The sequence below is a fragment of the Papaver somniferum genome, chromosome 9 (assembly GCF_003573695.1).
Source record: "Papaver somniferum cultivar HN1 chromosome 9, ASM357369v1, whole genome shotgun sequence".
NCBI classification, from domain to species: Eukaryota; Viridiplantae; Streptophyta; class Magnoliopsida; order Ranunculales; family Papaveraceae; genus Papaver; species Papaver somniferum.
In genome coordinates, this window is record NC_039366.1 from 44,481,658 (window position 1) to 44,506,340 (window position 24,683).

Here is a 24,683-nt window from a genome sequence, read left to right on the forward strand (position 1 = left end):
ACCAACATTCAACTAACATTCCACCACCACCGTTCAACCACCACCACCTACCAACTGCCACCACCACTCCTTCACCACCATCATTACATCACCACCAGTCCTCCACCACCACTAGTCTGTCGCCGCACCACCACCACCACTAGTCTGCCGCCGCCACCACCACTGATTCAGATATTTTTGTATCAACAACAATAATTGATCCAGATAAAAAAAAGAACCAACGATAGAAGTTGATCCAATTTAGGGGATCAACAACGATAGTTGATCCAAAAAAAAAGGATGATCTAATTTAGGGGAACAACAATGGTAGTTGATCCCCTAAATTGTATCAACAATGAAAGTTGATCCATGTAAATGGAGTGAACTTGGCGTGAGTCGAACACGCATCATCTGACATGGATTCAGTCATGCTACCATTACACCACAAGTTCAACATTGGAAGAAAATTACAGGATTTCAACTACAAGCATGATTATACTTATCCAAGAAAATATTGTCAACAATAGGAGTTGAAAGGACCAACAACAATAGTTGATCCCATAAAAAATTGGGTCAACAACAGGAGTTGATCCCATAAATGGATCAACAACCGTAGTTGATCCCATAAAAAATTGGGTCAACAATAGCAGTTGATCCCATAAATTGGATCAACAACAGTAGTTGATCCCGTAAAAACTGAAGTAAGTAGGTTTACTGAAAGGACAGTTGCTATACCTGGAACACCATCAACAAATGCAACCAAAATCACACCCAATCTCAACGACAATCACAGTCAAAACCACCAACATCACCACAAACATCCAGAACCACAATCACAGTTTTAGAAAAATAAGAATTTAATCATATACAAAACCTCTAAAATCTGTACTCACAATTAAACCACTATCATTTTACCGTCAATTTCATCATTTGAACCTCACCGCCACCACCATCACCAGAAAGTTAAACAAGAAAAGGAAGATAATCACTACAATTGTAACAATCCCATTTTATCTCCATCACCAATTTGAAAATTAATAGAACTTGAATTTCGAAAAGAAAAAAACAAATCATACCTCCACCACCGAATCACATTACAGGATGAAAAAGAACAAATCATACCTCCTTCACCACCGCCACCGCCACCACCACCATCATCATCTTGAGCTTCAATAATTCAAACGAGTTCACCTTTATAATTACTAGAAAACAAAACCTAAAATTAAATCTCGATCTCAAAACAAAATCTAAAATCAAATCTCTTTGAATCTGTATTTAAAAATTAATGTTCAGAAGAAGAAGAAGGATCTCTGAATATGAATCCTCTGTTATTGATAATATTTTTCGATTGAATCCTAAATTTATTGACGGCGGCGAAGGTGGTGGTCGTAGCAGAGATGGTGGTGATGATGGTTGGAGAGAGAGAGAAGAAAGACGGTTTTTTTTTCCAGATGTGATGAAGTGAGAAGTCGATCTGTACAAGCAGGGTATTTGTGGGATTATTAATAAAATAAGATTCTTTTTAAAGATTGATGGATATAAATATTGTTGATAGAGATAATTGTGAAGGCCCATCAAAACCTGGCCAAATTGGGGTATACCAAGATTAATTGGGGTACACCCATTTTGTTTCCAACCATAATAGAGTGTTAAGGGGTGTCTAATATGTGTAAAGATACCTAATTACCCTTCTCCTAATAATAACCAAAACCACCCCTTTTGGGTTTTAGATCAAAATCTTATTAATTTCTTTCCTTCTCCTTCATCATCAATCTAATGATCAATTCCTTTCTCCTACTGATTATAGATTTTGATGGGTTGTAGTAATTAAGGTTCAAACTCTCGGATTTGTGAAGGATAGTTTTTTTTGACTTAATAAAAAATAAATAAATAATTTTATATGCACAATATTAACAAAATATGGGAGAGAATTTTTACCAGGGATCAGGATTCCATCATTCACCAAAATTTATGTGATTCAATAACAATTCTTATCATGCAATTCTAGACAATATAACTCCAATCAAAGGAAATTGTGATTCTAATCATTTCCTAAATTAGATTTTGAAAACATCCACTGTTAATCGCGAGCATGAAGTATCAAAAGCAATTTACTAAGCATACTCCATCAAGAGAAAACACAATTGATTAATAAAAATCATTTACTCCATTTTTATTCGGTGCAATTAATCATAAAAGAGTTGCATAAATAAATTTAAGTAAATTTTACCACATAAATTTTGGAAGAATGGATTCCTCCGTCACCCCTGGGATTGGGATTAGCTACTCATGATGAAAAACCTCTCAAAATATTCCATTGATACTCACAAGTGTTTACAATGAAGAGAAAGATAAGTAAATGTTATAAAACAGGATTCTGCAACCCACAGAAGGCGTCCAGAAACAACGACACAGAAGAAATAAGACTGCTGTTTAGCGAAGTGCTGTGGAACAACGACAGTATTCTGCGACTGTTGAGCGTGGGTTGATGTTCTTTGTGTTCTTCAGCAGCACCAGCAGAACAACTTCTTCTTCCAGCGCCTGGTTCTTCGATTTTACGCCTCTATTCTCTTCCAAACTCTCCCTAAACTTGCATAAACCCTTCTGCTCGACACTAGGGACCTATTTATACACAACAGGTCACTCCAATCCTTGTAATAACTCCAAGAATATCCGGCCATAAAAAGAATATTTTCTGAAATATTTTTTCTTTATTTCTCTGATTTGTTACGGATTGTTTCCTGGTTTATCTCTTTCACGCATCATCTCTGAGCTGTAGGAGAAGTTTCCAGCCAATAGAGTTAACCCATACACGTCTCTTCCATCCAACAATTCCAAGAATAGAATATCTTCCCTATTTGAGAATATCTTCCCTGTTTTGATTCCCACCGATTATCTAACCAAATTTGACCGAATCCAACACCCATACCAGCTCTGTCTATGCCCTATGAACAAACCCATTTAATTTGGGCCGTTGAATCTCACTGGAACACCTTCAAATCCTCAACCCTAGTCACGACAGTTCAAGAACAAATTTTCCCGCCAAAATTTGAATTTCAAAAGGTTGAAGATGATATGCCCCATATCCTGGACTGGGGTGCGAATAGCAGATGCCTTGGGGGTGACCTGGGGGTGCCCCTTAGTAATTAGGTTACCCCTTATCCAAAAGCGAGAGTCCGAATAACACTTGTCCTCCGGGTGCTAAAATCAACTTTTCGAGCCGAATTTTCCAAAAATGTTTATTTCCTAAAAATACATAAAAACACAATATTAGTACAAAAATAGAGTTCCAACAATACGGACATTGAGGACAAATTAGACACAAAAATGTGTCTATCAAATACCCCCAAACTTATTATTTGCTAGTCCTCGAGCAAATTTATTCTAGAAAGGAAAATCATTTGAACCCCTAGGTGGCCCTATTGGCGGAGTGTTGTCTCCGGAGGGTTTACCAGAGGTGTACCCACAAAACCTTTACTCCAGACCCTAACTATCTACGCAAAATCTTGGAAAGCACTAAAGAACCTCCTTGGTTGGCATACTTCTTAATTATAGGAGGAAGTACCCTGATGCGAAATTCCAATTAATGTACACGAGTTTTCACTCAAGCATACTTGGTGGGTTTTATAAACAACCTACAAATTGACCTGCAAGTATACAGGGTCAATTGTAGGTAGAATGGGAAGAAAGGGAAAGTCCACAGGGACAAGGGGGAGCAAATGTTGTTTTCTAGCTTCTCTAGCTGCTTCCTAAGCTAACATGGAGCTGAATGCACTGATGTATGAGAGCTTTTGAAATAGCCCAACTGTTACTTGTTTGGTCTGCCCAGTTGGGCTTTCAAAAGTTCAGTTTTTCTAATTTAAAACTACAGGCCCAAATCAATCTAACACCACAAGCCCACAAGAAATTAAACAAACAAGCCCACAAGTAATTAAGATTACAAGCCCAAAGAAAATATAAGCCCAAATGTTGGGTTTAATATTACAAGCCCACAAGAAAAATGGAAGCCCACGGTTTGGGTTCTCTTAATGGGTTTAGGCTTACTTGCTTAAGCACAGCCCAGCTGTTCAGTTTGGTTGCAAAAGCCCAGTTGGGCTTTGGATCATCCTAAGCTTTTGTTGAAGCCCAGTTGGGCTTGGCTTATCAATGGCAGCAGCACCACTTCAGGCCTAGCAGCAGGAGCAGATCAGCAGCAGCAGCAACAGCACAACAGCAGGCTTTGGGTCAGGTCACACAGCAACAGGTGCAGAAGGCAGCAGCAGGCAGCAACAGGGAAAGTAATAGCCTCAGTTCCACCAGTTCACCAGCAACAGCAGAGGCAGTGCAAGCAGCAGCAGCACCAGGTTCAAGGCAGAACCAGCAACAAAGGTGCAAATGGGCTAAGCAGTTCACAGCAGTGCACTAAAGCAACAGGCAAGAAGATGCTCTGATGTTGTGCAAGAACAGCAAGCAAACAAATAGATGAAGATGCAAACAGCAAGAATGCACTGTAAACAGCAAATGATGCAAGTGCAGCTGCAAGCTAAGAGCAACAGCAAGCAAATGAGCAAGGAAAGAAAAACAACATATGCGCCGCAACCGAGTCCCCGGCAGCGGCGCCAAAAACTTGGTGGGTTTTATAAACAACCTACAAATTGACCTGCAAGTATACAGGGTCAATTGTAGCTAGAATGGGAAGAAAGGGAAAGTCCACAGGGACAAGGGGGAGAAAATGTTGTTTTCTAGCTTCTCTAGCTGCTTCCTAAGCTAACATGGAGCTGAATGGACTGATGTATGAGAGCTGAATGGGGGCAGTAAACAGTGAGTGAAACAAGTAAAGATTGTGGTGTTAAGACACCACTGTGAGCATGAGGGGAAACAAACAGTGAGCAATGAAGGTAAAACAAGTGAAAGAAAACAGTGAAGAAACTGAAAACAGTGGGAATGGAAGTGTATGAAGATGGATGAGAATTCTCTTTCACCTAGCTAGTTAGCCTGGGATAAATCCTTGTCCCTAGAGGGTCTAGTTCAAGCTAGTCTCTTGGCCAGGGCAATTCATGTGGCAAGTTATCTAACCTAAAATCCTTAGATTAACCCCTAGCATTGCCTATCTGATTAAAGCATAAACAATCACAGGTCATTTAGGTTTCTAGGTCTCTAACTAATATGGCTGGTTAATCCCTTAGAACTACCACTAACCCCTAGCATTAGTGGTCTTTTTACAGCACCACTAATCACAAGTCAGTGAGGCTTTTAGGAATTTAGCTAGCCTAGACTATTTTGAGTTCTACAAGAATCAACCTAAAGGCTAACCAACAAGGCTTAAGGGTCTTCTCACCCTAGTGGTGGATTTATAACATGCTGAAGTTAGGAGTTTTCATGTTTGTCAACCATTAAGACTCAAAACAAGAACATGTGAGTCAAACAGGGGAATTACATGAACATTAACGTACACAAGAACATGAACATAACATCAGAACAAAGTTTAGAACACAAGAACAAAATTTAACAGTGAAGAACATGTACTGATAGTATTATGGAATTGAAATTGAAATTAAACATGAAATTAACCCAATTAGGGGGTATCTCGGATGACCCAAGAACCCCTTTTGCATTCTCTACAGCTTCCCTTTTATAGTTTTTCAAAAATACAAAACCCTAATTCGAAACCCTAATTTTTTTGGGGAAAATCAAATTCTCTCACCAATTTCCTGAATTGAGCTCGACCCATGCTTTGGGTATGTCCCCTCTGCTCTTCTGAAGCTTTTCCTGCCCTCAATTTTGTCTTCTCCTCGCTGTTGGTGAAACCCTAGCTCGAGCTTTCTTGTCAAACCCACACCTAGGGTTCAGAGATGTGAATTTGGAAAGAAGTCTAGGATAGGGAGAGATGTCGTGGTGTTGTCGGTGGTTGTGTGGTTCGAGAAGAAGGTGTATCTGGTGGAGGTGATGGAGTTGCAGAACTGTGGAGCAGCTCTCTGCAGTTTGGGGAAGATGAGAAGAAGAACTCGATGGAGAAGAAGGGTCCGTTTGGTTAGGGGTATAGAGTTCTGATGCTAGGGTGTGAGGCGGGTGTATCAAAGGTTGATGTCAGCGACTGAAAAGCGACGGATCAACAAACTAGACGGAATCGAACGACATCAAGGATACGGGATTAAGCAACCGTTGGATTGCGAGATACAACGAAGCTAACGACTCCAGATGGGGTTAGGTACTATGGTGTTTGACAGGAGCTTTGGATTTTGATGCACAATGATGAGGTGGCCGTTGGATGATGAGATGGATCCGATCTGACGGCTATCATGGAAATGGGTATGGATAATGGAAATGGATTTGGGTAAGGGTTTTGGGTCTTGGGTATGCCAAGCCCATATCTTCTTTAAGAACAATTCTTCCTCTTCAAGCCCACTTCTAGTTGATCCGGCTCTTGCAAACATCATTCTTCGCTTCTTCCTAGCGAGAGTCTTTGCCGTTCCTTTGCTCTTTTCGCTCCGTGAGATAACCAGGCTTTATTTAGTACCTAAAAATGCAAAATTAATTGATAAAAATATTTATTCTTGAAAACAATGAAAATACAGAATATGGGTTAAAATGGAGAATTAATGCACAAAAGATGAGTTAAATGCCAAGAAAAATATATAGAAATATGCACTTTTTAGCACTCATCAATACTAAAATTCATATAAGTGACAGAGCTCTACTAAGATAGTTTCACGATGGACATCATACTCGGAGTCAGGCTAATCACATGAAAATATTAAGAAGATGGAAAAAGAAAAATGTAGATGGTTGAAAAGTGAACGGTGTTTCCCATATCTTTCTGAAGGCCTCTGCCAAGATGAACCTAACCTAAATGACTGAGATACAAGTCTGACTAATATTAACACACTAGCATATACAAGGGAACCAGTGGTCAATAACTTAAATCTAGATCAACAAACTGGCAAATACAAGGGAACCAGCAGTTGACTACACATAACAATAACCATTTTTTTTTTAACTTAACGGCATGAATAGATCTTTTTGATCCAAGCGCATGCTTCTTGTCAGCAGATTACACGATAGTTCCCACGGGTCCTGCATTCCACGCTTTCTTAGGCGACGGAAACAGGGAGAACACACGCATATTGCTATCCAAGTGTTAATACTTATTCCGATTGGTCTAACTGGTCCGGTCTTTCTTTTTTTTTTTTTTTTTTTGAAAAGGTAACTCAGTCACTCTATTTCACCCTAGCAAAGGTAACAACTTGAATCGTGTGCCCCACCAAATCACTTGAAATAAAAGAAAACTAAAAATAGAAAGTGAAAAGGACTCGACGAGATATGGCGAAACTATCATGTTAATTCTAACACCTGAGCTCTGTGCTTTTATGAATAGACTCTATAGATGTTTCCATCTAGTCAGATTGGTTCCTCAACTCCTAAAACAAAAATGTTTCCATCCACTTAGATTGGTTAGTGCTATCCTTAATAGGCGTAAATTTCTAGGCTCTGGAGTTTATTTATTGCAACTAAAAAGTTTCTCCCATACCCCCAAACTTAAAATTAACATTGTCCTCAATGTTCTAAAGATGAAATTAAAAGCATGAACAAGGAGAGACAGTTACTATTTGAAGCAAAAGAGTGAAGGAAGGATTACCGGGTTGCATGAGATTGGGTTACCTCCCAAGAAGTGCTAAGTTTATAGTCTTCAGCCAGACTAAGAAAGGTTTAATCACCTCGAATCATATAGCAATAGCCGAAATAATTGTGGGTTATCGAAACCAAATAGAGCTATCACAAGTAAAAGGAATCTGCAACAAGCCAAGAAAATGAACATGTACTGCATACCCTTATCTAGTTTCCTGATTAAGATACCTATGTCCCATTGTGGTTCAGGTTCAGGTTCTATGAAAGGATCTTGATAGAATATTTTCATTGGATGCACTTCCTCATAGCTAAGATCCAACATTCAGGTTTAAAAGTCTGGAAAAACTCAATTAAAAATAATAACAACCTGAATAACTGGGGATCCTTAAAGTCAATCAGATTTGACTTACACAGCTGACCACAAAGAGAGTGGTGGTCTTCCTTAAACAGATGTGTCGACCCTAATCTCCTAAAGTAATTAGGTTTAGTCTCAAAACTTAATAATTGACACATCTGAAATTTATATGTTCCCACAATTGGTAGAAAAGTTTTTGGTGGGAAAACAAAGTCAATCTTGGTATTATTGCCTGGGCTAACCTCATCAACCAGAGGATGGGTTTCTAACAGTTGAGACTCGTGTTGAATATTATTAAGTTCGGGAAAACGAGTACGAAGATAGTCTTGTAAGATGGTTGAGGCATTGATGTCAAGTCCCACGTGAGGGATTTTTGTAAGAGTTAAAGAACATGGAGAATGATAATCACCCCCAAACTTAGAGTTTTCGGCGTCTCTAGGTAGACTGGTCATAATCTCCCTAATTTCTAGGTCATCAGATTCCTGAAAGTGGGCGATTGATTTTTCTAAGTCAGGTTCATCCCCGCTAATCTCTACGAGTTCATCTAAGACTATTGTTTCTAAATCGTTTGACTCGAAAACAGTACTCTCAAGATAAACTGGTTCCTCTAAACCATCATCGGTTTCGTAATCATCGTCTAAAACGGGGGTATTTCTAGTCAAATCCTCGTCCTTTTGAATAAGTAAATAATTATTAAAATTATTTGGATTTGAACTAGAAATATCATTATAATCATCATCACCATCCTCCTCATAATCATCACAATATACTTTTTTGATATTCACGAATTCTCAAGCTTTGTTCCCAACTACATGGTCTATGTTTATAATATTTCTCATAGATCATTAGAGGTGATTCCTCAATAAAAGTTGGAGTATCCATATATCGCTGCCCACGCATATATTCACCAAGAGTCATTTCCGAAGACGTCTCTTGATAACGAGAATTTCTAGAAACATATTCTCATAACGTCATCTCAGGTGGCGTCTCCTGAAAAGGATTCATCACCGAGGAAACACAAACTACAGAGGAATTCTACACAATCACAAACAAGGCTGACTCGACCAAATCAAACCTATAAATTCTAGCAAACAAAAAGCATGATGGATCCAATTAGATTGTTTCTAGACCAACTTCTATCTTTCGAAAGGGAATTCGTTGCAATTTGAGCAAACCCCTCTGGAATCAATCCGAGTCAAAGTAAGTTGAATAGAGACGAGGGAAGCTTAGTAGAGCTTTGATACCCAAGGCCTCACCGCATTAGAAGGCGGCGCAGTCACGCATTCAACTCACAGAAACCATCATGAACTTTGAAGTGTGCTTAAAGAGCAACCAATATTTTTCGAACGAGTTTCCTATTAAGCTCGTTACCCTATAGGTCTCGTTCTAGTAAAAATTTTAGGCTTAGGATCACGTTTGGTTTCGTTTTCCTAAGGCGGGCAAGAAGAAAACGGTGATGAAATCCGAACCCCTATCTTGTTTTGTCCAGGCCTTGCCATTTACTAGGAATTTAAAACAGCCGTATTCAAGTCCTCAGCATATATTCACCTTAAGGCAAACAGTAAACCCGCTTGCAGGAGATTCGCGGGTGTTTAGAAGTTTACCTCCCGTACCAGACGGGCGAAGAACCGCTGTAGTCGACTCGGGCCACTGACTCCGGTGTCAGTGTGCGAACCCGAGGGGCCGAGACGATATAGTAATCGTCGTCCTTCCCTGCAAACAGTTTGTATTTAATTTTTCTTTTAATTTATAACCCTTCCGTAGGGTTTTAAAAATAATGTCCAATGTCCGGAAAAAAAAAATAATGTCCAAAAATAAAAGATTACAAAAATAAAAACTTTAATTACAGTTTCTAAAAAAAATATATTAAAAAAAATATATTAAAAAAATATCTAAAAAATAATAATAAAAAAAAGTCCTTCGTCTTCTTTTCGTTCTTTTTGATTTAAGCTTTTCTCCTAGTCTTTATGAAATCGCCAAAAATCTTTGACAACTTCTTCTTCTTCTTTTTATTTTCGATCCAAGCCTCAAAACTTGTATCACATAGACAAATACCCAAAGAACGTAAAAAAGAACAAAGAAAAATAAATCTAAAAAAAAAATTCTACCTAAACACAATTTCACGTCGGCGGCGCCAAAACGATTATAGATTTTGATGGGTTGTAGTAATTAAGGTTCAAACTCTAGGATTTGTGAAGGATACTTTTTTTTGACTTAATTAAAAAAAAAAAAAAAAATTTATATGCACAATATTAACAAAATATGGGAGAGAATTTTTACCGGGGATCAGGATTCCACCATTCACCAAAATTTATGTGATTCAATAACAATTCTTATCATGCAATTCTAGACAATATAACTCCAATCAAAGGAAATTGTGATTCTAATCATTACCTAAATTAGATTTTGATAACATCCATTGTTAATCGCGAGCATGAAGTATCAAAAGCAATTTACTAAGAATACTCCATCAAGAGAAAACACAATTGATTAATAAAAATCATTTACTCCATTTTTATTCGGTGCAATTAATCATAAAAGAGTTGCATAAATAAATTTAAATAAATTTTACCACATAACTTTTGGAAGAATGGATTCCTCATGATGAAAAACCTCTCAAAATATTCCATTGATGCTCGCAAGTGTTTACAATGAAGAGAAAGATAAGTAAATGTTATAAAACAGGATTCTGCGACCCACAGAAGGCTTCCAGAAACAACGACACAGAAGAAATAAGACTGTTGTTTAGCGAAGTGCTGTGGAACAACGACAGTATTCTGCGACTGTTGAGCGTGGGTTGATGTTCTTCGTGTTCTTCAGCAGCACCAGCAGAACAACTTCTTCTTCCAGCGCCTGGTTCTTCGATTTTACGCCTCTATTCTCTTCCAAACTCTCCCTAAACTTGCATAAACCCTTCTGCTCGACACTAGGGACCTATTTATACACAACAGGTCACTCCAATCCTTGTAATAACTCCAAGAATATCCGGTCATAAAAAGAATATTTTCCGAAATTTTTTTTCTTTATTTCTCTGATTTGTTACGGATTGTTTCCTGGTTTATCTCTTTCACGCATCATCTCTGAGCTGTAGGAGAAGTTTCCAGCCAATAGAGTTAACCCATACACGTCTCTTCCATCCAACAATTCTAAGAATAGAATATCTTCCCTATTTGAGAATATCTTCCCTGTTTTGATTCCCACCGATTATCTAACCAAATTTGACCGAATCCAACACCCATACCAGCTCTGTCTAGGCCCTATGAACAAACCCATTTAATTTGGGCCGTTGAATCTCACTGGAACACCTTCAAATCCTCAACCTTAGTCACGGCAGTTCAAGAACAAATTTTCCCGCCAAAATTTGAATTTCAAAAGGTTGAAGATGATATGCCCCCTATCCTGGACTGGGGTGGAATAGCATATGCCTTGGGGGTGACCTGGGGGTGCCCCTTAGTAATTAGGTTACCCCTTATCCAAAAGAGAGAGTCTGAATAACACTTGTCCTCCGGGTGCTAAAATCAACTTTTCGAGCCGAATTTTCCAAAAATGTTTATTTCCTAAAAATACATAAAAACATAATATTAGTACAAAAATAGAGTTCCAACAATACGGACATTGAGGACAAATTAGACACAAAAATGTGTCTATCACCTACTTTATATTTCATCGTTTTCAAATGAAAAATATCGTCGATTATGATTTTTTTTATTGTCGATTAATCCTTTCAAACTCATTCTAGTACTTTGTTTTGTTATTTGAATGACAAATTAGATCAGAAAATTTGAAATTGTTGAATTGTAGTTACACAGTCGGCATGGTATTTGTTTGTCGAGCATGCCGACTTTTCATATTTATTTTTAGTCGGCAAGCTTATAGGATGAATAACATGCCGACTTTTCATATTTATTTTTAGTCGGCAAGGTTATAAGATGAATAGCATGCCGATTTTTCAAAGAGTTTTGTTTCTGAAAGTAATATTTACAGGGTCGGCGCGGTATTCATCCTTATACCTTGCCGACTAAGAACTTGAAAATTTGAACCTTGCCGACTACAGTTTAGTCGACAAGGTTATGAAATTAAAACCTCTTGCCGACTAATTATGCATTTGTAACACCTTTCTTTGTATGTCAAAAATCTTATAGTCGGCAAGGTATTATTTGTCGACCTTGCTGACTATATGGCAGCCGGCAAGGTAAAAAGTCAATAAGATGTTGACTAGTGAAACATTTACAACAGTCTCCCTGTGTGTCAAAAATAATAAAGTCGGCATCTTCTTCATTCACCGACCTTGTCGGCCGGATATAGTAGGCATGTTATTCATCCATAGACATTGCCGACCAGATATAGTCGGAATGTTCTTCATTCGTCGACCCTGCCGACTTTAGTTTCAGAACTGAAAGTGTTGATTTCTTCTTTCATTTTGAGTATGATTTCACACATCAGCTTTGCAATCCCCGTTTTGGAAGTGTTTGGGTAGTATGTTTTCATTTCCGTTGCAAAAAAAATTCTCAAAACAATTTTTTTCATCAAAAAACTTTCCACATGATTTTTTTTTTTTTTGATAAAAGAAAGATTCATTCAACTAAAGAAAATAAAATACATTGTTATGCTTACAAAGAACTTCTAACCAACTTTCTTTTCTAGATTTCTCCCAAGATCTAGAATCCATATGCACATTCGCATATTTAATAAGAAATTTGGCAAGATTGTATGCTAAATTATTATACGATCTCCGAATATAAACAAAGGAAGGATTAGCAAGAAATTTAATAGAATTTTGAGCTTGTTGCAAGATGGCTCTCGAAATCCAATTAAAAACAAAATCGTTCTTCCTTAAACTGTTGATAACATTCATATTGTCATTGAGGAAGACTAGTCTTTCAATTCTGGTAAATTGCCTCCATCTTGTTGCTGCTCTGCAAGCTCTGGATTCAGCTTCCTCTAGACTTGAACACCATCCTGAACCTCCTGCAAAATTGAGAAGGTAGCCTTCGTTATTCATTTCAACAATACCATAAGCAAATTTCTTAGTCTTTATATTAGAAGCCGCATCAAAGTAAATGTAAACAGCCTTCTCCAGAATATCCTTTCTTTCATGCAAACAGCCAGGATGAATTAAATCACACTGAGAAGAAACCCGTTTACTGTCTAAATATATAGTCTTACTGCCCAAAAAATGTGGACTGTCCTTTTTAATGAATTCAATTAGATCATAAGGGTTAGGACAAACATTGTCAGAAACCACTTTGCACCTATATTTGCAAATATACCAGAGAACGTAAGAGTAGAAATCTCTATTAACACCATCCTTAAGCCAAATAAGACACCAGTCCTTGTAAGACATATTAACAGCTTTATAAAACACAACATCAATAGATAATCCCCTCCAAATAGCTTCAGTGAAAACACATTTAGTAAACAGGTGATCTATACTTTCACTGGCTAAACCATTACATAAGGGACACTGGATATCAATAGGGGTATGTCTACCCAAAATTTCTTTAAAAGGAAGACAATCACTTAAAGTTTTCCATAAAAATATTTTAACTCTCGGCATAATATTAATTTTCCAGATACCTTTCCAAGCAACAGGAGTATTAACATGTTTTCTATCACATAAGAAATTATAAGCAGATTTGACAGAGACCGAACCATCCGTGGTACCTTTTTTGTGAAATCCCTATCCATATCAATCATTTTTATCTTACTGATAGTATCATTATCAAAGACATTTTGAATCAGACTATATTTCCAAGCACCCTTGTTATCCATTATATCAGAAACTTTTGAGACTCTACTCACACTATTACTGTTTTTTAGTTTAGGACACTCACCTTTAGGCATCCACTTACCTTCCTAGATATTAATGTCACTACCATTACCTATTAACCAGCAGTGATTCTCTTTGATAATATCTAAACCTTTACATATATTACTCCAAACTCATGACTTAACATTTTTCTTCTTGTAATTAATGGGGTCAGATTTGAGAAAATATTTATGTTTTAAGATGATGCACCAAAGTTTATCAGGATTTTCTATCAATCTCCACGCCAGCCTAGTGAATAAAGCCAAGTTAAATTTATGAGGATTCTTGATACCTAACCCCCCACTAGTTTTACTAGAGCAAATGAAACTCCAAGCTTTAATGAATAGACCTCTATTACTTCTACTTTTCTTCCACCAAAAATCCCTTTGGATAACATCAAGCTTATCAAGAGTTTTTTTAGGAAGCAAAAAACACATCATTTGATACATGGGCATAGCACTGGTTACTGAACCAATTAAAGTAGTCCTACCTGCTTGTGATAAAAACTTAGCTTTCATCCTTGCACCCTATTATACACTCTATCTAATAAGTTCTGGTAGTTAAAGCTCTTGGATCTATTAAAAAATAAGGTAGTCCCTAGATAAGTATCATTCTTAGCCATTCTGCCTACTTTAAGAATCCTAGCTAGTAATTTGCAATGCTTATTTTCAACTTTTTTACTAAAGTACACTCCAGATTTCTGATAGTTTATGACTTGGCCCGAGGAATCACTAAAAATTTGAAGGATATCTAGCAAATTCCTATCTTGAACTATGCTGGCATCAGTGAAGAGAAACGAATCATCCGCAAAGAATAAATGGGAGATTAGCGGGCTCTTTTTAGTAACTTTAACACCAGATAATTTACCCCTAGATTCAGCACGAAAGAGTAATTGCGATAAAGCTTCCATACAAATGATGAAAATATAAGGCGACATAGGGTCACCCTGTCTAATTTCCCTGTTGGGAAAGAATTTTTCACCTGGCGAGCCATTCACAAGGACCGAAGCAGAAACAGTGGATATGCAATTGTATATAAGCTCACAGAATTTGTTTGAAAAGCCAAATTTTTGAAAACGAAAATCACAAAGTCCCACTCAAGCCTATCAAAGGCTTTAGATAGATCAAGTTTTAGAGCCATGTGACCACTTTTCCTTTTACTAGTCTTCATAGTATGAAGAATTTCATGCGCTATAACTATATTATCTGTAATATGTCTATTGGGAATAAACGCAGATTGGTTTTGAGATATTATTTTATCTAATAAAGGTTTGATCCTATTGGCAATGATCTTAGTAACAATCTTATAAAGAGCATTACTAAGACTAATAGGCCTAAAATCACTAGGATTCTTAGGAGCTTTAGTTTTCGGAACAAGAGTAATATAAGAATGGTTTATTTTTTGATTAAATCTTTTTTCTTAAAAACTTTTTGAACCCATAGAACTATATTATCTTTAAGAAGGTCCCAATGTTGCTGATAAAAACCCAGGAGGGAACCCATCTGGGCCCCGATCCCCCCATGCATTCATCATAAAAAGGGCATCTTTTATCTCCGTCTCACTAGGAATTTCATTTAGCTTATTGTTATCGGACAAACTAATGGATGGTTTTAAGATTTCATTGAAAACAGGGTGAATCTCATTTCCATTTGAATTAGCAATACTCTTAAAGTGATTAGTTAACAGAGAACTTAAAGGTTGTTGACCTTCAACCCACAGACCAGTATTGTCTCTTAAAGTATGTATTCTATTATACCTATTTCTATCTGAGGCATACTGATGAAAGAATTTAGTATTACTATCATTTTCCTTAATCCATTTTTCTTTGACATGCTGCCCCAGTAAGATTTTTCTATTTCATACCAGCTGGATAGATCATTTTGCAGTTGGTCAATTTTAGTTTTAGTTTCTAAACTATACTGTTTTTTATTCTCAGTTTCTAGATCCTCCAGAATATTAGATATATTTCTAAAAATGTTTCCAAATTCCTTTTTATTCCAGGTTCTAAGGTCAAATTCTAAAGATTTTAGCACTTTACACAGATTACTACTTTTTTCCTTACTAGTTTGTATAGACTTTTCAATTATATTACTATAATTCTTATGTTCCATCCAACACTTCATATACCTATATGGTCTCATGCATTTATCACTGTCCGGAGTAGTTTCAAGTAAAATTGGAGCATGGTCTGAAGCTACCCTAGTCAGATGTTTATTACAAGATTTAGCAAACAATTCTAACCACTTATGATTAACAAAGACCCTATCAATTCTCTCTTGTATGTGATGTTTACCTATTCTTTTATTCGTCCAAGTAAAAGGGAGACCAGTAAAATTAAGGTCAACTAATCCTAGAGTCTGAATACAATGAAAAACATAAGAAAGGCTTCTAGTAGATGGGATATTCCCACCTTCTTTATCATCTTTGTGAAGGATGAAATTCATATCTCCTATAATAGCCCAAGGAGTACTCAAATCACTAATACTTTTTTATAAAATCCCATTGTTCATTCCTAGAATTATTATCTAAAGCTCCATACATGAAAGATATAAGAACACTCATGTTTTCTTTAAAAAATTGAAAATGAAATATATTATTCTTAAAAGACAAGAGTTTAACAGAGACTCCCTGGTTCCAAGCTATTGTGAAACCTCCAGATCTGCCAATAGATGGCATGATAAACCAGTCTTTCAATTTTAAGGTTTTAAAAAACTTTTCGACAACTGGTAAACTAACTTTTGTTTCAGACAGAAAAATCATATCAACATTGTGAGTTTTGGTTAAATATCTCAAATGGTCTTGCTTTAACGCATACCTAATTCCTTGAAGATTCCATGACAAGACTTTGAAATCATACCTATATTCTTTATTATCGCGTACCATATACCAGAAAAACATTCTTCTGTAATAAGGCAGAAAACTATCGGTAATGCTTTCAGTGACTATGCAAGTAAATATGGTTATACAACATATAATGCAGTTCAAAGACTCAAATTTCTTACTGGTTTGATAATACCTAATAATACCATTGACCCAGTAATGATACCTCTTAAAAAATGCTGAACAACAAAGACATCATTCTAGTATTTTCTTTTCAAATAAGATTTAACTAGAAGCAAGACAAACTTTATATTTTGTAAAATCCAATAAAAAACCTCATGATTTTTGTAAGACACAGATTGAGACATTGAGTAATGTGCATGGAATGAAAAAGCATCCAATTTAACTATTGTATACTATCTGGATCGATTGCATATTATTTATAAACACACTCAAACTCTGCATATTCCAGGGTATACTTTTTAAACCATGCTCATGTGCTCTAATTCCCTGAAGATACCAGGGTAACAACTTAAAGTCATCCCCATGATTCGAATCATCCATCACCATATTTGTAGAAAATAATTTTTGATGGAAAGGTAAAAAACTAATACAGGAACATTTCAAAATTAAGCATGTATAATATACACTAAGCATAACACAATTTTTAAAGAAAGCTGAACTATGCTTAACAGATTTAAATAAGTTGGTTAACCAATCTATATTGAAATAGGCTAAACTAAAATTGTTTCGTAAATCAAGATAAAAAGGTGATTAACTAAATTGGCAAAAATTTTAGAGTTAGGCTCTTTAAAAGTGAAGTAACCGAAGAATACCTCAAGAGTTGCATTATTATCTGCATGGGTAGCATTATCAGAGCAAACACCAGCATTGGCCATCTCCATTGATATCACCTCACCGTATTTTTCCGCTTCTTCCTCAATTATGCTCCAGCAAAGTGCATTCTCAGCCTCATCAGTAATTATCACAGCCTTTTCCTTATCAACCCCAGCCTTACCAATTCCTCCAATTATGTTCTTCTTATTAATCATGACCCAAGAATTTTCAATCTTCAATTCTGAGTAGTGATCAATAAGGCGAAACCAGTTTTCTTGCCTTCTCTTATGGAAACCTTCTTTTGGTATAGATCCACTGCTTTTAGACATAGGAGATTTTCCTTTGTCAGTTCTAATTCTTCTTATTTCATCATTCATATTTTCTTCAATGTTAGTGCTGCTTTTTTCTCCAGCATCACTGAAATTACCAACACAAGTAACTCCTTCTTTATCACTTGCATCCCTTCTCCTGTCTCCAATAATACCAACTCCTGTCATCTCCAAATTGTTGAAGCTGGAGATACCATCATCTTTTAGTCTTCTCTTCTTTGTTGATCTTCCTTATCAATTCCACTATCATATATTTGAATCCCAGCAGCTTCATTGATTAAATTCTCCACCCCAACATTTGTTTGAATATCCTCATTCCTTAATTCTTCTTCTTCATTGTAGGCAAACACTTTGGGGAAGTTTTTATTATAGATGCCTCTCCTAGCATTTCATTTCTCCTCAGAATGAGAAGCATCAACATGCCAACACCTAAAGCATGTTTGATGTGGAACTTCCATAAAAAAAGATTTTCACTTTAACCGTTTCTCTGTCAGTTGGATCAATAATGATGACTTTAACTTCATGGACAAGAGACTTTCCATATGAAATGTCAGCTACGACATGAGCTTGATACTCTCCCTTATCATTCAGAGGACCAATCAGGTTAAGGACTTTTCCAATTTTGTCAACTACTTGTTTCGCCACATATTGTTTTTCAACCAAGTCTCCCCTAAGAATAAATTTTACCCAGTAATCTTGAGCAGAAAAATCCACATTCTCCACATTAGTTTCATTATTCCACATTCTCATTGTCAGAAGGAAACCCTGAGCTCTGTTTGGGATTGAGTAGATTACAGCAGCAAAATCCGCAGCATTAGAAAATCTGATGATGAACACCCTTGGGTCTGCTGTCTTCCTCACCATTAATCTTCCAGTTGGCATCCAAGACATATTCAATGCATGAACTAGTTCACCTGTTTTAAGACCTCTAGGATCATCTCCTTTCTTTATCTCCTTGAAAAGCTTCACAATAACTCTAAGAAATTTCCTGTTTTCAATATCCACATCAGCATTTCTAAGAAATTCAATATATTTCTTAACAGATCTTGTGATAGTCTGAGTTTCATCTTCTAAAATACTAGTAAGGTGAAAAATATAGTTCCTAGATGGAACATCAGACATGTTTACTAATTTAAAATGATATGAAAGCTTCTGAGTATTTTTAAAAAGACAATGAAGGTAGTTTTTTTACTTGGTTTTGTAATCCTTTTCTGCAAGGTTTTTCTTGAGATGTTTTGTGTGATTACCAAGTAAGTTGCTAGTGCATATATAGGCAAACTTAATAGGAGTATATGACACTTGTAAGCGTTTACAAGGGGGTGACTGAGGAATGGAATGATTATAAAAGCAGATTTTCTGTTTGCATGCAATCTTAGAACAGTAGTAACTGCAAAAATGTGCCACTTGTAATGAAATTTTATGCATTCCTGATTCAAGTAAGTTATTAATGAATATATAGGCAATATTAATGGAGGTATAAGACACTTGTAAATGTTTACAAGGAGGCGACTGAGGAATGAAATGATTGAAGGAGCAGATTTTCTGTTTGCATGTAATCTTAAAACAGGAAAATTGCAAAAATGTGCCACTTGTAATGAAATTCCCTGTATTCCTGATTCTTGAGGACAAAGTTTAGTTTTGTGATTGATAGGAGAAACATTTCTACTCAAGGAAATTGACACTTGTAATAAGAGATCTTTATAAACAATATTTTGATTTATATATTCACTGACAGGAACTGTATTGTTGATGCTAGCGTTTTTCCTTGATGAGATTATCAAGTAATATATATGTCTGAAAGCAGAGGTTACTTCGATTAAAAATAATCTGGAGTTGTCTTATAGGGATTGTCCTTACTCAAGATGGCAGAAACTTTTCTTGCACCCAAAGTGTAAACTTTTTGTTGACCCGAGTAATTTTCGAAACACTGTAGCAAATCGCTCCTTCTCTAAACGGAGGTATTGACCGGAAATGACCTCAACTGAGCATTAGCTCCAATAATGCTTTCCCTGCATAAACAGAAAAGCAAACAAATGATTGTACAAAGGTTATATATATAATAATTACTCATAATTGGAAAATCGTTTGAAAGCAATAGGCAGAAAAACAATGGAGAAAAAAAAGAGAGAAAAAAAATTAACAGGTAACTAAAGGAAGAAAATCAGACGAAAGAATAAGAATAATATGTTGAAGAAAACCAATTGAATTTGTAAAAGAACTGAATCTAACAAAAAGGGAAAATTAAATTCGAAGAAAACCTAGAAACCGATTCAGGAAGAACAATTAGAGAAAAAAAACAAATTTTAACAAGAAAACTAAATGAAATTCAGTCTAGAAACTAAAGAAGAGAAGAAGGGTAAGACAATATGGAGATTAATCGAAGATTTCAGAAAAGAAATGGAAGAAAATAGACATAAATTGGAAGAAATTCGAAAATTTGATAACTTAAATTCATAAGTTTTAATCTACTTAATTAACTCATCTAAACTCAATTTTAATTAACCTAATCTCAATTAATTAACCTAATCAGAATTTTTGGTATTAATTAAACAATGGTATATTAGCCATTTAGACAATACAAGGTTAAGGGATGACATGTTTTACTTCAAAATGATCTGGCTTTTGTCTCATTAAGTATACCCAATTAATTTGGGTATATCCCACTTTACATTTTAACCTAAAAATGGACCAAATTAAAAAAGTAATTTCACTATCTTTATTTCGAAAATGGAGGTAGTAATATTTAGCTTCACACTACCTGACCCGACTAGTACGCAGTGGAATCAATGAGTAATTGCTGTTTTAGATTCAGATCCGTATAATAATTACTGAGGATAATAATTTTGGGTTTCACTCAAAATCCAAGCCCGCTAGACAGACCTACCTTACTCACTCTCTTGTGAATTTTCAAGAGAAACAGTGAAAGAAAAATGGAGTCTGTTGCAGGAATCAAACTCAGCAATCATCGATTGCTGAATCTGTCACCGAACACTAATATAATACCATTTCCAAAATCCATTTCAACAATCTCCTTCTCAAAAACCACTGCCAAAACGTCATCTATCCAATTTCATCAAAACCCTAACAAGAAAAAACAACCACAATTTGAAACCCTAAAACCACTCTCTTCTTTTCTCAAAACTACGTGCATAGCCATTACTGCTACTGCTCTTTTCTTCAATCGCATGCAAAAACCCTCCATTGCTGCTCCTGTTTCTACACCCACGGTAGACAAGGAAAGTATTACAGAAGAAACTGATGAAGAGAAAGAAAGAGTGTTGGACGAGTATCTAGATTCAAACCCAGATGATGTTAAAGCCTTAAAAGCAGTAATGGAAGTTAAAATCAAAGCTGGAAAAGTCGAAGAAGCGATTTCAATTATCGATCGTTTGGTTGGAGCTGAACCAACTGAAAAGGAATGGCCACTAATGAAATCTCATCTTTTGAGTTATAGTGGAGATACAGAATTGGCCAAGTTAGGGTTTGAAGAGGTCATTTCTAGAAACCCTTTAGATGTTGAAGCTTATCATGGATTAGTAATGGCTGCATCTGAGTCAGAATCAGGTGAACTAGATAATGTATTGAAAAGGATTGAAAAGGCTATGGAGATCTGTAAGAAAGAAAAGAGAAAACAAGATGTAAGAGATTTTAAATTGTTGGTTGCACAAGTCAGAGTTCTTGAAGGTAAATATACAGATGCTTTGAAAATTTATCAACAACTTGTTAAGGAAGAACCAAGAGATTTCAGACCTTATCTTTGTCAAGGTATTATTTATGCTATGTTGAAGAAGCCTGAGGAAGCTGAAAAACAGTTTAGTATTTATAGAAGACTTGTTCCGAAGGGACATCCTTATGCTAAGTATTTTCAAGATACCATGACAACGAAGAAGTTGTAGAGGACCAGAAGTGATTGCAGAACAAGACATGGCGTTTAGTAACTGGTAAGGGCAGTTTTTGAATGATAAAACTAGGTTAGTTTTTTAAAAAAAATTGCTTGCTGAATTTGTTCTAAATGTTAGTTAGTTCCTCTAGTACAATTTTGTAGCTTCTTATGATGTTATGATAATGTTTCTCGTAGTGTTTCATCAGTGATATGGTTAGTTCAGCATCTAGTGTTTAGTTCTTAATTGCTTGACATTGAGTAGAAAATGCACCACACTTGTAAGGTAGAGGAAATGCTGATCAAAAATACTAGAGGGAATAATTTTCAAGGAATGGCGTGTTTTGGTGATAGTGACATTTTCTATTCTAGTTATCACCCTCTCTGTCTTGCAACAATCTTTTGTAGCTGACTGTGAGCTTGTTTTAGTTCAAACTACAACCTTGGAGAGGATACTGAAACCCTTCATGTTTATATTATTTCTACTATTTTGGTCAAATTGTCCCTGCATTGTTACATATGAGAGGATGCACAGAGATTTGTATTTGGGATTGTAAAATGACGGGAAATGATATAAAGATGGTTAGTATTTAGTAAGCATTTATAATTGTATTATGTAGAGTAGTGTTGTAGTCTACTTCAGTGGTCAATACCTTCCATCGAGGGACACTAAATATTACATGGATACAGGTGTTAGGGAAAGTCGGAACAGGGTACAAGATAGAGTTGATTTGTGTTCACAACTAGGATATTTATCCCAGGGCTGAGCTCTGATTTAAGGTGATTATGAACGAGATTATGATGATATTGGAGATGTGTTGAGATGGGATCTCTCTCAAACTTGTACTGTCTTCACAGTTGTAACTTGTAGACCTTAAGCCGTGTTCTTTATGTTTTCTCAATCTTTAACTGTGAAGCTATTGCTATTGACGCAAGTTGTATCATGTGGGTATTATTTATAGCCCGGTGATATACTAGTGAGTAGCTGTTAGATAGGCAGCAAACAAATCAATGAACAGCAGATTGTTAATTAGATGTTAGCTATTCTGGTGAGGGTTCAATTAAACCAAGAGCCCTTCTGCATTTATCCATATACGTTGGCCCCTGCCTTCTTCATGGTTGAATATTCTAAGGCTGTCTAAACTTTGGGAGGGAGTGGATCCAAACAGTCGATGGCTGGAGCAAATGCCTAACTCTGGCATATTTCTTCTATCTCATGTTATAAAGCATCAGGTTCATGATCTAGTATCTCTAACTGTGCAGAGCTCTTTTGCCTAACCAAACGAAGGATTCTGATTATATGTGCAAGACTCCCTTTTAGGCTCTAAAAAGTCAGGCGTGAAGTGCCGGAGGGGAGCCAGCTGCGTCAGACAGAGCAGCTGCAGATAGCCCAGAAAAAAAAGCAGTGCCAACAGCGCTGTCATTCTGCTGTTCATCGATGGACGAAACTCTCTCTATGTCAAGGGGGAGGTTCTGGAGCACCATTGGCGGTGTGGTTGAAGTCTAGACTGTTTTACCGAAGGCGTGACATGGCGTTATCCAGAACTGTGAAGATTGCATTTTTGTTACCAATGTCTATAAATGATAAGGTCTTATCTAGTAAGAGTGTTGCTAACTATTTATTTTGTTTTTTGTTTGATTGATCTAACCGATTGAACATTTTGTTATCTTGAGAACCAAGAATAGTTGAAACTGTTGGCCCTGTTAGCATGTGTTTTTCCCTTTAGATCATCGAGGTTGCTTTTAACAATTGAAAGTGGGCAGGATATCAGAATATAATTGATAACTGGTTTGAATTTGGACTCTTGAGGTATCCGAAGAACAACTGAGGAGCATTTTGGTTGTTCTACTAAAATTTTAGTTCAATTCACTTAGTTGGAAGGTTGATGTTGGTGGGATCTCGCAGGTTCAGTTTACATGAAGGCCATCGAACATCAAGCAAAGCAGCTTGCCAATTCGGTTCCTTGCAAGATGGTTTCGTAATGGGAGACGGCAGTAAATAACATTTTGGACTTTGATGCTTAGTTGCTTCTATAGTGTTCACGGAAAGAAAAGTGGTTCGTGGGGTCTGAGGGCGGTGCTGCAGCAGTATTGTGCACAAGTGCCTCGTTACAAAGATGAACATCCTTACACCCATACAGATGCAAGTTATGAAGTTAGGCTTAGACCGGTTTGAGGCTATATAATAAAACAAAATTTGCATCATAATTGGAATGTGTTCTGATTTTTGAAGAACAAGATTCACAGTCGGCTTAAGTTCCTGTCATCCTGAAACACGTTTATTTGAAACTCAACAGAACTGAACCTCGGGAATTGAGAAGTAACTCAGGTGAACCTGAGATCGTAATTATTGAGGTTGGCCTAAATTTGACAAATTAAAAAAAAAAAAAAACCCATTGGTCCAGCAGTAATTGCTTTTTCATTCAACCCCATGCATTTCATTGATTAGATTAGATTAGATTAGATTAGATTAGATTAGATTAGATTAGATTAGATGAGTTTATCTTGTCTATATGTTGTTGGTTCATGGCATCAAATTAGTAAGTGGGGACCAGAATTCGCCCAATTGGGTACCTTAAAACCTACCTGTTCCAGTTCGTGATGCGTATCATATATACGGGACGAGTTTTGCGAACCCTCCATGTGCCTCCTATAATTTGTAAAAAAGGTCCAACAACATTATGCATCGCAAACCAGGGATGACACATGGTTATGCAAACCGCGTGATTTGTCAAAATTATTTTGTCTCCTTGTTGATGGCACTGCTCAAATTTAAAATGGTATGTGATGACCGCGAAATACGATCGAGGTCTGTCGCAAAACCTAATACTTTATTCGAGCTTTGTTCATTTCTTAGAGATGAGTACAAACATTTCATTTCTTTTTTAAAGTTTCGATACATGGTACCAGTAAATTGGGCTCACAACTTGAGATGGCCGACACAGCACCCGCTCCAAGTTTTAAGTTTAACACAATTTCCAATTTTGTTGTTTTGTAATTTGGTTGAATCCCATGGACTGCTCACTCCAACAACAAGAAGACAATCAGTCAGACTATTTTCAACTGCAT

The 24,683-nt window shown here is 36.4% G+C and overlaps 1 protein-coding gene across 3 annotated transcripts; it reads left to right on the top strand.

The window, feature by feature from the left end:
• Positions 1–20,570: 20,570 nt before the first annotated feature.
• LOC113313462 (protein SLOW GREEN 1, chloroplastic-like) lies at positions 20,571–23,699 on the top strand. Of its 3 annotated transcripts, none has more exons than XM_026562244.1 (2): positions 20,571–21,675; positions 23,521–23,699. In XM_026562244.1, exon 1 carries the CDS (start codon positions 20,665–20,667, stop codon positions 21,628–21,630), a length of 966 nt encoding a protein of 321 aa, XP_026418029.1. In that variant the 5' UTR covers positions 20,571–20,664; the 3' UTR covers positions 21,631–21,675; positions 23,521–23,699. The 3 variants fall into 3 exon arrangements, with proteins under 3 accessions (XP_026418029.1, XP_026418028.1, XP_026418027.1); XM_026562243.1 differs by lacking the exon at positions 23,521–23,699 and adding an exon at positions 22,305–22,871; XM_026562242.1 differs by lacking the exon at positions 23,521–23,699 and adding an exon at positions 22,878–23,321 and having other exon boundaries at positions 20,572–21,675.
• The last annotated feature ends 984 nt before the right edge of the window (positions 23,700–24,683 follow it).

Coding starts and splice junctions, on each gene's coding strand:
- LOC113313462 (XM_026562244.1), top strand. CDS start 20,665: ATGGAGTCTGTTGCAGGAATCAAACTCAGCAATCATCGATTGCTGAAT.